General features: G+C 38.6%; 1 protein-coding gene across 1 annotated transcript in view; it reads right to left on the bottom strand.

Annotated features, from left to right (window-relative positions):
- The window catches only part of LOC115227060 (pentatricopeptide repeat-containing protein 1, mitochondrial), a 25,754-nt gene extending 11,137 nt beyond the window's left edge, over nucleotides 1-14,617 (bottom strand). Inside the window, exons 1-6 of the mRNA XM_029797995.2 lie at nucleotides 14,420-14,617; nucleotides 10,810-11,450; nucleotides 8,048-8,171; nucleotides 5,599-5,739; nucleotides 3,810-4,127; nucleotides 1,925-2,090 (exon numbers count right to left, since the gene is read on the bottom strand). Coding sequence (XP_029653855.1) covers nucleotides 1,925-2,090; nucleotides 3,810-4,127; nucleotides 5,599-5,739; nucleotides 8,048-8,171; nucleotides 10,810-11,450; nucleotides 14,420-14,602 — 1,573 coding nt within the window. The 5' untranslated portion in view covers nucleotides 14,603-14,617. The remainder of the gene's footprint in view (nucleotides 1-1,924; nucleotides 2,091-3,809; nucleotides 4,128-5,598; nucleotides 5,740-8,047; nucleotides 8,172-10,809; nucleotides 11,451-14,419) is intronic.
- Between the last annotated feature and the right edge of the window lie 870 nt (nucleotides 14,618-15,487).

Consider the following 15,487-nt stretch of genomic DNA (forward strand, 5'->3'; position numbering starts at 1 on the left):
GTGTATTGTTGAAGAAATTGTTTTTAAATTATATACAGTTTTTTTTCTTTTAAACATTTAAGTGTGAAATAGAACTCTCTTTTACTTGTTTCAGTCATTTGACTGCGGCCATGCTGGTGCACCGCCTTTAGTCGAGCAAATTGACCCTGAGACTTATTCTTTGTAAGCCCAGTACTTATTCTATCGGTCTCTTTTGCCGAACCGCTAAGTGACGGGGGACGTAAACACACCAGCATTGGTTGTCAAGCAATGCTAGGGGGACAAACACATACATATATATATATATACATATATACGACAGGCTTCTTTCAGTTTCCGTCTACCAAATTCACTCACAAGGCATTGGTCAGCCCGGGGCTATAGCAGAAGACACTTGCCCAAGGTGCCACGCAGTGGGACTGAACCCGGAACCATGTGGTTGGTTAGCAAGCTACTTACCACACAGCCACTCCTGTGCCTAGAAGTGGAATGTTTGTTAACCAAACACTAGAGTATTCAGAGTTATGCACTGGCCTTCAGATGTATACATGCAGATGCTTAAGATTTAAACTCATAGCTATATGAATTTTATAGTTCATCAATTTAACCTTACAATCATTATGTAAAATAATAGAACTATCCAACATACATTTAAAAATAAATGGTCAAAACAAGTACCACATGAGTTTCTATTTTATTAGGTACATTTACATCCATGAGACACAAATGTTAATGTAGCTAATAAAGCTATATTAACATCTATTGATTTTTTGCCTCTCTTTTACTCTTTTACTTGTTTCAGTCATTTGACTGTGGCCATGCTGGAGCACCGCCTTTAGTCGAGCAAATCGACCCCAGGACTTATTCTTTGTAAGCCCAGTACTTATTCTATCGGTCTCTTTTGCCGAACCACTAAGTTACAGTGACGTAAAAACACCAGCATCGGTTGTCAAGTGATGTTGGGGGGACAAACACAGAAACACAAACATATATATATTTACATATATACGATGGGCTTCTTTCAGTTTCTATCTACCAAATCCATTCACAAGACTTTGGTTGGCCCGAAGCTATAGTAGAAGGCACTTGCCCAAGGTGCCATGCAGTGGGACTGAACCCGGAACCATGTGGTTTGTAAGCAAGCTACTTACCACACAGCCACTCCTACGCCTATGTCTATTTGTTAATAAGAAAATATACTCAACATCTGTGAAATCATTTATTTATGCTACCTTGATCCACAGTGTTGCTGTATAATTTTAAGTGTTGTCTTTATTTGAACAGATCTCAACTAGTTTGGCAGAAGTACAGATCATTATCATGAGCCAAAAGACACTCAACCTGTTAGAAATGGTTGGCAAATCTCCCAGCTTGAAAAGGGAGACTCATTTGATAATACAGTCCTAGATGCACATTGTCTGAGAGAAAGATGGGCTAGAATACATTTGATCATAAAACTGCTCAGTCAGGGCTGACCTGGGGTTGAACTACAACACTGCATTCATTTCACTTTGATGTTCAGACTCTTTCACATTTTAATATTTCAATAAGGCTTGACATCATCATCATCATTTAACGTATGTTTTCCATGCTAGCAAGGGTTGGATGGTTCAACCGGGTCTGGGAAGCCAGGAGGCTGCACCAGGCTCCAGTCTGATCTGGCAGTGTTTCTACAGCTGGATGCCCTTCCTAACGCCAACCACTCCGTGAGTGTAGCGGGTGCTTTTTACGTGCCACTGGCACAGGTGCCAGAGGAGGCTGGCAACGGCCATGATCGGTTGGTGCTTTTTACGTGTCACCAGCACAGAAGCCAGTAAAGGTGGCACTATTGTTTTTATAAATTGATTTGATGTTGCTGATGAATGATCTGAACATCTGTACTGGTATAGAAAAACTTCTGAAAAAGTGTTCATAAGCAAAATTCAAATTAAGAAAGAGAAAATACCTTTATCTACTGAGGTTGACTTATTATGGATTGGTGGTGCAGTGTAATCAGGGAAATTCACAACATTACTAGTGGTACCAAACCCTGAATCCCTGATTGTACGGATTAATAAATTGTAGAGTGGAAGATCTGGTTTAATTTTCAGAGAGCCCAATTGTTTCCAAACCTACGAAAAAAAAAAAAATGAAACTTATTATTTACATGCATAATAGGTATGGCTATGTGGTTAAAAAGTTTGCATTGCAACCATGTAGTTCTGGGTTTGATCCTACTGCACAGCACTTTGGATGAGTCTCTTCTACCATAGCCTGAGTCTGACATGCATGTAAAATTTGGCTGACAGAAAACCCATCAAAAATATATACAAATATATAAGACACTGAGCCTTATGAAGGAGGTGATTAAGGACTGACATATCTGGCACACTGCCATACACTGAGGAGGACCCCGTCTGCCACAGCAGGAATGATACTGATGCTGGTGCCATGTTAAAAGTACTGGTTCTGGTGCCACATAACAAGGACACACATATCATCAGAAAAGAAGGCAGTGCAAGGACCCTTTATAAGACCTGTGACTATGGAGGGACAAAGTTATTTTAAAAACTGAAAATCTGGCCTAGATGCTTGCAAAAGAGTAGACAATACTAAAGGTATATACTAAATGTATAAGACCACCAACTGGTACCTAAAGTACTAGGTGATGTTAAACTGGTTATATACACACTACTATTATAGCTTTTAATTAGAATTGAAAATAATCTTGATTCTGATAATCAATGGTTAATTAGCTATCCTTCTTGTCAATGTTTCTAGTTCAGATATTAATTCCCAATAACCAGATAAACTGGGGTTTGTGGAATTAAATGTCATGCCCAGAGGTACAATGAAATAGTTGTCATAGATTTGAAGCCAAGACCTTGGGAGTTTGCTATTAGTAACATTTTAGTTTTGTAATCAACCATTTTGTCACCTCTATAAACCACAAAAATAAAAAATAAAAAAAAAATTAAAACTTATGAGGGAGTTGCTATATGGTCTCAAGACCTGCTAGAAACAGCAACCAAATCTCCCCGAAATAATGTCGGTGTTGTAAAGAAAGACATTAGATATAGTTTGAAGAGATACTATTTCTGAATATAAGATAGAATGGTCATAGGTTGAAATTTTGCTCACAGGTTTCTTTGGTCACTGTTTTAACATCCACTTTTATTGCTTGTAAAGGGTCAGACAGAATTTGTTGAGGTGCATTTTTTAAGGTCATATGCTCTTCCTCTTGCTAGCTCTCAACTGTTTTCAAATAAGGAAGTATTTCCTCATAACCAGACATGTTTTCACAGAAGACTGGAAATGAAGTACACTTCTAGCGTGACAGTAACACTCATTTATATCATACGATGTCAAGTCAAAGAGACAGCAAGACACACACACATCATCATCGTTTAACGTCCGTTTTCCATGCTAGCATGGGTTGGACGGTTCGACTGGGATCTGGGAAGCCAGGAGGCTGCACCAGGCTCCAGTCTGATCTGGCAGTTTTTCTACAGCTGGATGCCCTTCATAACGCCAACCACTCCATGAGTGTAGTGGGTGCTTTTTACGTGCCACCGGCACAGGGGTCTGAGGAGGCATCATCATCATCATCGTTTAACGTCCGTTTTCCATGCTAGCATGGGTTGGACGGTTCGATCAGGGTGTGGGAAGCCAGGAGACTGCACCAGGCTCCAGTCTGATCTGGCAGTGTTTCTACAGCTGGATGCCCTTCCTAACGCCAACCACTCCATGAGTGTAGTGGGTGCTTTTTACATCCCACCAGTACAGGGGCCAGGCGAGGCTAAAAAAAAAAGAAATGTCTGATGAGAAGTTAAAAGAAAAGTGCTGTTTACCTGTAGGGCATGTCTGAGACCTGCCATTTTGTCTGATACACATCCCATCAATAGGAAACTGAATAACTCAGTATCTGGAGGATGTGTTTCACAGAAGCTATCAGCAACCTTGAATGCTGTCGGAATGTCACCACAGACACTGTAAGACTTTATCATTGCTTTGTGTGTGATTGGATGAAGTGGCACTTCTTTCTCGAGGATTAAGTCATGAAGTTTGCGAGTCCTTTGTAAACCATCACTCAACCAAGGAGAATTGGAACAGCAGTTGAATAAACAAGTGTAGGTGTGACCTGTAGGTTGTATCCCCATCTTCTTCATCTGAAAAAGATATTATTTTGCTCATAAAAAAAATCCCACCATCATCATCGTCACACCACAAACAATGTAGGTTTTCTGCAAATCTGCATATGTTATATAAATTATTTATTATAAAAAAGAGGAACAATTAGCTTTCACAGGCCTTGAAACTGGTGGTATTGTCGAGGTTTAAGGTGGTGAGCTGGCAGAAATGTGTAGCTGTATTTCGTCTGAGTTCAAATTCTGCCGAGGTCGACTTTGCCGTTCATCCTTTCGGGGTCGATAAATTAAGTATCAGTTACGCACTGGGGTTGATATAATTGACTTAATCCATTCATCTGTCCTTGTTTATCCTCTCTGTGTTTAGCCCCATGTGGGTAGTAAAGAAATAGGTATTGTTGAGGTTTAGTTTGAACTTTTGAAAGCTCATGTCTGTAGAATATATATGGGCAGGAACAGAGTTTGAGAGGAGAACAGTTCTGGTGAAAAAGGATTAAGTGGATAGTTCCATTCAGATTTTGATGGCAGAAGATATAGTATGGATGACAGGTAGGTATATTGGGTGGTCTTAACTGGGGGTAATTGTTTGTCAGTTCGGAAGAGGAGGAACCATTGTAAAATTATATATATATTATAAAAATAGGGTTCAGTAAAATAATTTACTTTACCACACACTGAACTTTTTAGAAATAGCAGCCAAAAATTTTAGCTATTTCTTCTACTGTAAGAAAAATCTCCCAGACAATGCATACTCAAAAATAACTCACACAGGTATAGAGGGAAAAACAACGAAAGATCACACCTATATAAGATTATTTTTTGAGTATGCATTGTCTGGGAGAGATTTTTCTTACAGTAGAAGAAATAGCTAAAATTTTTGGCTGCTATTTCTAAAAAGTTCAGTGTGTGGTAAAGTAAATTATTTTACTGAACCCTATTTTTATAATGTAATATTTCAAATATACCGTAAATGGTCTTTTTACATACTGAACACTACTTGGTAAAATTAATTAATAATTAATTAGCTTTACCCTTTTATTATTGAGTATATATATATATATATATATATATATATATGTGTGTAGAGAGAGAGAGAGAGAGTGTGTGTGTGTAGACTATATGTCTGTAATGGCTGTAGCATGTTGGTGAGTAAGGATTTGTGAATCACTTGCATGGTATTTTTGATAGCAATTTTTGGAAGTGGCAGCCTAGAATGTTTGTATGTGCTGTGGATGTTATGTCTCACATATGTGAGCAAGATTTTAATGTGCAGTAGATATGTACATTGTAGTAATAAAACATGAGTGGGATCATCGTGTGGGAACCAGCATTGTATAATTGACCATAGTGCTGAACTTAAGTACTTGTATGGGTCTGAAGAAGGTGATGGGAAACGACTGCAACCCCCCCCCCCTATATGTAAACTAAGTGCTAAGTAGGGACCTAGCAACCAAACGTTTATGAGACCAAGAATCAGTATAGAAAGACCTACTTTATTAAACAAACTGAAAGCTTTCTTGGTGTATCCAGTTTTTCCAAGAATACCAAGAAGTTGGTTAAAAACATAAGCATTTGGCATGACACGGTGTTTTTTTAGCATGGTATCTTCCAGTGTATCAATAGCTTCCAAAATCTAAAACAGAATGAAAAAAAAAAAAAATTGAGAATGGATTAAAAAATTCCCCAAAAGTTGTACCATAAACTGAGCAATATATATTTTTATGCACAACTTAATGTGTTTAGATAATACGTTGAATGTTGAGGGTATAATTTTATCGATAAAATTTGTATTTCTTCACTACAGGAAGACATCTAGACATCTTCAAGATGCGGTGACTTCTAGAAGAGAGAACAACTTAGTACAGAACATTGATCTCTTAACATTTTCAGGTTAGCATCTTCTCTCCACATGATCTTAACATTATCAACCCTATCCACCCAATTATCGACCTTTTGCAGACAGCCATCAACGACGACATCCTTAGTAGGACTTCCACAGACCCAAATCCATATTTTAACCACTGGAGATGTACTCTCTTATGTCACTGCCCAGTAGACTGTCACTTTAGAGGAATTTAGTGAAAACAATGTTATTGCCCAAGACATTAGCAAAGCCTTTGACCAAGCTACACATACAGACCTCCTGGACTGCATCCAGAGAGGAGTCACTTGACTGACTGGCATTAATCATCATTATCATCATCGTTTAACATCTGTTTTCCATGCTAGCAATGGGTTGGACGGTTCGACTGGGGTCTGGGAAGCCAGGAGGCTGCACCAGGCTCCAGTTTGATCTGGCAGTGTTTCTACAGCTGGATGCCCTTCCTAACGCCAACCAATCCGTGTGTATAGTGGGTGCTTTTTACGTGCCACTGGCACAGGTGCCAGGGGAGGCTGGCAATGACCATGATCGGTTGGTGCTTTTTACGTGCCACCGGCACAGAAGCCAGTCATGGCGGTGCTGGCATTGGCCACATTTGGATGGTGTATTTTACGTGCCACCGGCACAGGTATCACAACTACAATTTTCATTTGATTTTTTGATGTTGATGTACTTGACTCAATAGGTCTCCTCAAGCACAGCAGGTCGCCCTACAATCCAAGGTAAGCACAGCAGGCCATCCTGCGATCTAAGGCACTTTGGATGAGCTGGGGCTTCTATGTGAAGCTGGTGCAGGAAACAGCCATGAACTCACGTTATTTGTTGGGTCTTAGAATAATTTCCTTCCTTCCTTCAGCCAGTTTTAGAGACCCTTGAGAAAGGTGTTAGGTACTGTCCTTCTACCTCTGACTAAATCAATAGCAAAAAAATGTTGTGATGTAAAATGTGACTATATCAGACAATAAGTCATAGGCTACACAAGGGCCACAGTACAACATTCACTGAAAATATAAATTGCAACATTTGCTTCTTTAAAATGCTACATATGTTAATGTGATCATTACCAGCATCGCCTTACTAGCGCTTGTACCTGTGCTAGTAGGGTGCCAAGAGCACCATCCGAGTGTGATCGTTGCCATAGCTGCTAACTGGCTTCTGTGCTGGTGGCACATAAAAGGGCACCATTCGAGTGTGATCGTTACCAGAGTCGCCTTACTGGCACCTGTGCCGGTGGCATGTGTAAAAAGATTCGAGCGAGGTCATTGCCAGTACCGCCTGACTGGCCCCCGTACCAGTGGCATGTAAAAAGCACCCACTACACTCTCGGAGTGGTTGGCGTTAGGAAGGGCATCCAGCTGTAGAAACTCTGCCAGATCAAGATTGGAGCCTGGTGCAGCCATCTGGTTCGCCAGCCCTCAGTCAAAATTGTCCAACCCATGCTAGCATGGAAAGCGGTTTAAACAATGATGATGATAATGAGGTTCTAAATTTTTCTGTATCCCTTTTAAATGTTCTACCAGTCGCTTTGCTATATCAAAATGTTTTGTAGTTTCTTTTGCACCTTCTGAGTTTGAAATTAATTTACTGATTTTAATTTCCAGAGAAATTGTCTTTCTTGACATTAGAAATTTTGTTATTCAATCTTGAATATAATTAACATAATATAAAACATTAATTCTAATTGAAGTGTTAGCTTAGAGTGAAGTTCAAATAATGAAAGGAAATAAAACCGAAATGGAAACGATTAAATGATGTTTTTGTATGCATAAGGTAAAAGCAAAAAAAAAAAGTCAAAAGTGAAAACGTGTAAACCGAGTGACAGCGTATTTTAGTAGTATTAGATGTCCAACTGAATTATCTCCCTTAACATCAAAGACGACTGCATTTCGTATCTTAATAAAATAAATAAATTTGTACCAAAGTAGTGAGGCCAATATACAAAAACCCTGAAAGGTGGTGCCCCCGCATGGCCGCTGATGAATGACAGAAGCATTTAAAAGAAGTAGATATCAAAAACAGCAAAGAAAACAGAAAGTGAAAGTTAACAAAGAGACTTAACCTTTCCTTCTTTCCCCAGATGTTTGATCCTTCCAGCATACCAATGTGGTTCATGTAATCGACCTTTTGGAGAGAGCCGGATGTGATTTCGACCTTCATTTTCATCTTTTTTGTCATCCGCGAAGCTAAAATGAGAAATAATGTGAAAAAATATCAATTCTTTACGTTGTTTTTGTTTAGTTCTAGGTCAATCCTTATCAGGCTGACTTGTTACCTAAGGCTTTCCAGTCGTAACTACCCTGTCATTTTGGGGTAGTCTGTGTCTACATTATCCTACAATGTCCTTATTTAAGATGATTGGGTATAATTCGTAGAAGACCTAGCTGTTACTTCTAACAGGTTGAGAGACTATGAAGAGGGTCTTTCTGTGGATTATCAGACAAGTCTGTAATGTATGCACCTCCTATATATCTAACTATAGTTATAACATCATCATCATTTAACGTCTGTTTTCCATGCTAGCATGGGTTGGGTGGTTCGACTGGGGTCTGGTAAGCCATGGAGGCTGTATCAGGCTCCAGTCTGATCTGGCAGTGTTTCTACAGCTGGATGCCCTTCCTAACGCCAACCACTCCCTGTGTGTAGTGGGTGTTTTTTACGTGCCACTGGTACAGGAGCTAGCGCAGGCTGGCAAACGGCCATGATCAGTTGGTGTTTTTACGTGTCACCGACACGGACGCCAGTCAGGCGACGCTAGTAACTGCTACGCTTGAAGGGTGCTTTTACGTGTCACCAGCACTGGTGTCTTAACTACAATTACCATTCGAATTTGTGATGTTGACGAACTTGATTCAACAAGTCTCCTCAAGAACAGCGGGTCACTCTATGATCGAAGGTCAGCGCATACATATATTTTCAATACTTATCTTTGTAGGTTGATAAAATTTGGGATATTTCTCAATACAATGTTGGAACATACGTTATGCATTTTTACAGTTATATGTTTAAGCTAATGCTGCTTAACTATGACAGCAAACTAACAATTATTCCAGTCGGGTTCATTTACAAAAAAGCCAAAGGTTTTATAAACCTTTCATATACACCTCGGAAAAATTAGAATGTGGCATTGAGGAAGCATCTATTAGAAATAGCAACCAAATCTCAGAGAATTTCCACTGACCCAAGTAAGAATGGAAATTAGATATCAAAATGATGATTTTTATTGCTATTTTCTACAGCTGTCAGGTTTTCCTTCATGATCATGTGGTCCATATTCTAGCATCTTGACCATTTAGCCAATAAGAGAATACAAATAAAAACCATACAAAATATGGAAACAGCATGGCTAAGTGCTTAAGTTTGCTTTGTAACTGCATAATTCCAGGTTTGATCCCACATCAGTACCTTTCATAGATGCTTTTTAACAGGAAGAGTACCTATAGTCAGAAACGTCAACTCTTTCCAAGCAAGGAAGTATTTCTCAATGGTCAGATATATTTTCACAAAAGAATTAAAATGTACAACACTGCTTGTATGATAGTGATACCCATTTAAAACTACTGTGTGATGTCAAGGCAAAACACTCACACACACACACATACATGATGGACTTTTTTTCAGTTTGCTTCTACCAAATCCACTCACAAGGCTTTGATCAGCCCATCATCATCATCATTGTTATTTAACATCTGCTTTCCATGCTGGCTTGGGTTGGACGGTTTGACTAAGGACTGGCAAGCCAGGAGGCTGCACCAGGCTCCAATCTGATTTGGCAAGTTTTCTACAGCTGGATGCCCTTCCTAATGCCAACTCTTCCAAGAATGTAGTGGGTGCTTTTTATGTGCCACCAGCATGGGTGCTGGTCAGGCGGTGCTGGCATTGGCCACACTCGAATGGTGCTTTTTACATGTCAGTCAGGTGCTACTGGCATCGGCCATGTATGAATGGTGCTTTTTATGTGCCACCAGCATAGAATCCAGTCAGGCAGCACTGGCATCAGCCACGACTATGATTTCACTCAGTTCAACAGGTTTTCACAAGCATGGCATATTACTTGATAATTAAAGGGTGCTTTTAAATGGGTCACTTATGTGACACTGGCATCAACCATGACTATGATCTCATTTGGATTGCTGGGTCTTCTCAAGCACAACATATCTCCAAAGGTCTCAGTTGCTTGCCATTGTCTCTGTGAGACCCAATATTTGAAGGTTGTGCTTCATCACCTCATCCCATGTCTTCCTAGGCCTATCTCTTCAACAGGTTCCCTCCACTGTTAGGGTGTGACCTCATCCATACGCAACTCTCCCATAGCTGTGGTAAAAGACAATTGTCCAGGATGTCATACAGTAGAATTGAACCTGAAACTACATGGTTATGTGCAGCAATATAAATTTCTTGTTGTATTTGCCCCGTCTGGCACCTGTGCCGGTGGCACATAAAAAGCACCCACTACACTCACGGAGTGGTTGGCATTAGGAAGGGCATCCAGCCGTAGAAACATTGCCAGATCAGACTGGGCCTGGTGCAGCCTTCTGGCTTCCCAGACCCCAGCTGAACCGTCCAACCCATGCTAGCATGGAAAACGGACGCTAAATAATGATGATGATTTGATCCCTGTGAAACAAATATAACAAGCAGTAGAGATAATAATTCCATAATGGGAAGCAACTCTATATACGAACACAACCAGTCAATAAATAGAGAATGATAAAATGAGCATGAGACTAAGTACTGAATTGATATAATTGACTAAAATCCATGAAGAAAGTGCCCCAGCATGGGACAACTCAATTACTGAAACTAGTAAAAGACTAAACTAACCTGCCATCCTCAGTTGCATCGTAGAGCAATTTCTTTTGCTCTAATCGGTCAGCAAGGCTCCCAAAACTATTAGACCATGAAGATAGATTTGTTTCAGATTTCGAGGTGGGGTAACTCTTAAAAGAAACTTCTTTTGGTTTTCTAACTGTACTTTCCTTTTTCTGTATTACAGAAGTATTTCTTAATAACTGTTCTTTTGGTTTTTCAACAATTGTTTTCTTTTTCTGTATTTTAGAAGTGTTTCTTAATGGCTGAAGAGCAGGTGCCCTTGTACTTTGCCAAATACTACCAAACGAATCGATGTCGGAACATGTAACAGTTGTTTTAAGCCAATTTTCATTTTCTTCTTTTTCTTCTGCAGTCAGAATTCTCTTATAACGTTTTCGATGCACTTTCGACTTTGCAGTCTTTTCATTTTCCTTATTTTTAGGAGCTGGAGAAAGTTCAGTAGAAGAAGCAGTAACAGTGCAGTAGTTATTGGTTCCAGCTGAGATACTAGTCTTGGTTAGTTTTGTTGAGAGATTATCCAAGACAGTCATTGAAGGAATTTTGTTGAGACATACGTTTCTGGTAATTCCAGACTGTAGCTGAATTGCTTTTGTAACTCCTATCAGTAACTTCGACATTGCGTCATAGGAAATCTGCAAAAACAAGACAAATTCTCCAAATAATAGTGATACAAAAAGCCACTCGTCTTTAGCATTTAGAGGTGTTTCTGAGGAGGAGTCACTTTTAACCCTTTCGTTACCGTATTTATTTTGAGATGCTCCATGTTTCTTTCAATTAATTTTAAATATAACAAAGAATTTAGTAAAATAACTAGGCGCAGGAGTGGCTGTGTGGTAAGTAGCTTGCTAACCAACCACATGGTTCCGGTTTCAGTCCCACTGCATGGCATCTTGGGCAAGTGTCTTCTGCTATAGCCCCGGGCCGACCAATGCCTTGTGAGTGGATTTGGTAGACGGAAACTGAAAGAAGCCTGTTGTATATATGTATGTGTGTTTGTTTGTGCGTCTGTGTTAGTCCCCCTAGCATTGCTTGACAACCGATGCTGGTGTGTTTATGTCCCCGTTACTTAGCGGTTCGGCAAAAGAGACCGATAGAATAAGTACTGGGCTTACAAAAAGAATAAGTCCTGGGGTCGAGTTGCTCGATTAAAGGCGGTGCTCCAGCATGGCCGCAGTCAAATGACTGAAACAAGTAAAAGAGTTATCATTAAGCTAGTGTTATGAACATAAATTGTGACTAAGGTTTGGTGGAAGATTTTAATTCAAAATTTATGAAAACAAGACATTTGTACTTCTGAGCCAGAGCCGGTTTCAGCTGGGTTGGTAATGAAAGGGTTAAGTAATAACAAATTTTGTTTCTAAAAATGAAACCAGGCTGTTAGCTATAACTTCAACTCCTTGTTACTAAGTGCCTTAGTCAGAGCTCATTCTATAGCAACCATTTGAACCTGGTATTTCAGTTTCCACTCCATTCAACACTTTACCTGCAGATATTTATCAAGGAGAAAGAGGGAGGGGATGAGTAGCAACTAAGTGTGAAATATTTCCAGATATGACCAGCATACCTTACCCACTACCAAGATTCCTTTTATTTCATTTTATCAAGTCTATCTTAGTTAAACCCCACCACACTTTTGTAAACTGCGAAATCTCTGCTGACCTACCTGTATCTGGGAAATACAATTCCGTTTATATTCAACTAGCAGCATAGCCCGGCGTTGCCCGGGTATGTAAGAGCCCCTAGTAGGCAACGACTAATCCCAATCTAGTCCTTTCCCTCTAGGGAATGAAGGCGCATGTGTAGGTTGCAATGTCTTCTCTTCACTCGAATACTTCTGTGTATACGATGTTCCAAGCTGTCCCTTTGGGCGATAAAAAGGTCGAGTTGTGTCCCCTAGACAGAAAATGTGTTGCATATAAAAAGCTTAGATTCTCGACCCCATGTCGAATTTATCGATTTTTTTCAGAACTGGGGAAACTTTTCAAAATTTTAGCTGCATTAGTTTTGAATTATGACATGTGTGTGGGCTATGTGTGTGTCAAGTTTCATCAGAATCGGTTGAAAGCCGTGGTCAGGGTGAGGGTACAACCTGACAGACACACAAACTGCCGTTTATATATAGAGAGATATATTAAAAGAAAAAAAAAATCGACAAAAAGCTGATTACCTCCCTTGAAAGAATAAGTGCAGCAACAGTAACCCTGTTCATCTAACTGTTGATAGTTAAGTAAACTACTCAGATATTCGTCATTAATGAACCAAAGGAGCTTCTATTTAGTCAACCAGCTTGCTAGAAATAGCAACCAAATCTCCCTTAAAACACACATCCTATCACCTGTTAAAATAAAAAACAAAACACATTGGATATTATCCTTATACACTTTCTTTGAAAAATGGTGAGATGTTGAAGGCCTTTGATCCTAAGTCTACTTGACCAGATTTGCTCTGAGATAAACGATAAAAACAAAGATTGGTATTCTGGCTACACATAGACACAAACATACAAGGAACTGAACTTAGTACAACTCCTTATTGAACCATTTATCAATTTTATGTTGCTGCCACTGCTTATAACAGCTATACAGAGGATCCTTAATTTGTTTATATAGTAATTGATAACTAATGTCACTAGACAAAAATATACAACGGAACAAACAGCTGACCAATACTAGTCTTTCTATTTATGACATGAAAGAAAGAAAGGTTTTTAATTACATATTCCAACATTGTTAACGGGTTAATACGAAAACTGTATATTAAGTTATTTGTCCATTAATTCACATAAAAGTACCAGTTTCGCACCGGGGTCGATATAATCGACTTAATCCCTTTGTCTGTCCTTGTTTGTCCTCTCTATGTTTAGCCCCTTGTGGGTAGTAAAGAAATATATATTCTTTCATTGGCATATCTTTCCAAGCATCACAGTTAAAACACAAGTTAACGCTTAAGTAAATAATTATATATGTAAGGTACTACTTGAGAACAGTGGTCCCGGTGCGCGCACTCGCGCTAGCTAGTCATGACTAGTCGATCCTTACTTTGTGTTTTTGTGTGTTATTTACATTGTTTAAAAAATTATTTACTTTGTGTTTTTGTGTTTTATTTGCTTTGTTTAACAAAAATTATTTACTTTGTGTAAAAAAATTATTTATTTTGTGTTTTATTTACTTTGCTAGGTAGTCGTTGTAGGTAAATTATATTTATATATATAATAATAATAATAATAATATATAGGCGATATATATATAATAATAATGAAATTATTGTATACAGTGCTTAGGTGCACCACAATGCTCGTATATATATATATGAGATGTGACCGTGAGAAGGGCTTGTCCCCTAATTATAGTGATTGTATTTAGAAAAGGCAGTAAAAATAATACAAGTAACTTTAAAACAAAATCAATTCACCTTGGGAACACGAAATCGTTGATGCAGGGGTCATGTTTAACAATACAAAGAATACCGAATCCTTTATTTGACGTTTATAAATATGCTATAGTCTCACGATTAGGTATTGTATTAAATAAGAAGACGAATGTAGGAAAATCGAATTTATAACAGTATTTGCGTGAAAATATTCGATAAAACTCTGACTTACCGAATAAGTTACAACCAAAGCATCGGGCACATGTGTTTTACCGGTGTTCACACAAAATTTGTCGCTTTGTATAAAATGGACATAGACAATGCGTGATATATTTTTGTCTTTTATTAAATTCTTTATCTGCTGAAGTTTGGCTGTTGCTTCTCTGACGTAAAATATTTGTGCACATTTACACATGTATGTATGTATGTATGTATGTATGTATGTATGTATGTATGTATGTGTGTATGTGTGTGTGTGTGTGTGGTGTGTGTATGTATGTATGTATGTATGTGTGTATGTATGTGTGTATGCATGTATGTATGCATGTATGTATGCATGTATGTATGTATGTATGTATGTATGTATGTGTGTATGTATGTATGTATGTATGTATGTATGTATGTATACATGCATGCATGTATGTATGTATGCATGCATGTATGTATGTATGCATGTATGCATGTATGTATGCATGCATGTATGTATGTATGCATGCATGCATGCATGTATGTATGTATGTATGTATGTATGTATGTATGTGTGTATGTGTGTGTGTGTGTGTGTGTGTGTGTGTGTGTGTGTGTGTATGTATGTATGTATGTATGTATGTGTGTATGTATGTGTGTATGCATGTATGTATGCATGTATGTATGCATGTATGTATGTATGTATGCATGCATGCATGTATGTATGTATGCATGTATGCATGTATGTATGCATGCATGTATGTATGTATGCATGCATGCATGCATGTATGTATGTATGTATGTATGTGTGTGTGTGTGTGTGTGTGTGTATGTATGTATGTATGTATGCATGTATGCATGTATGTATGCATGCATGTATGTATGTATGCATGCATGCATGTATGTATGTATGTATGTATGTGTGTGTGCATGTATGTATGTGTGTATGTATGTGTGTGTATGTATGTATGTATGTGCGTATGTGTGTGTGTATGTATGTATGTATGTATGTATGTATGTATGCATGTATGCATGTATGTATGTATGTGTGCATGCATGCATGCATGTATGTATGTATGTATGTATGTATGTTAGATCTTTAGCTGGGCTAAAA

The sequence above is a fragment of the Octopus sinensis genome, linkage group LG2 (genome assembly GCF_006345805.1).
Source record: "Octopus sinensis linkage group LG2, ASM634580v1, whole genome shotgun sequence".
Classification (NCBI taxonomy): Eukaryota; Metazoa; Mollusca; class Cephalopoda; order Octopoda; family Octopodidae; genus Octopus; species Octopus sinensis.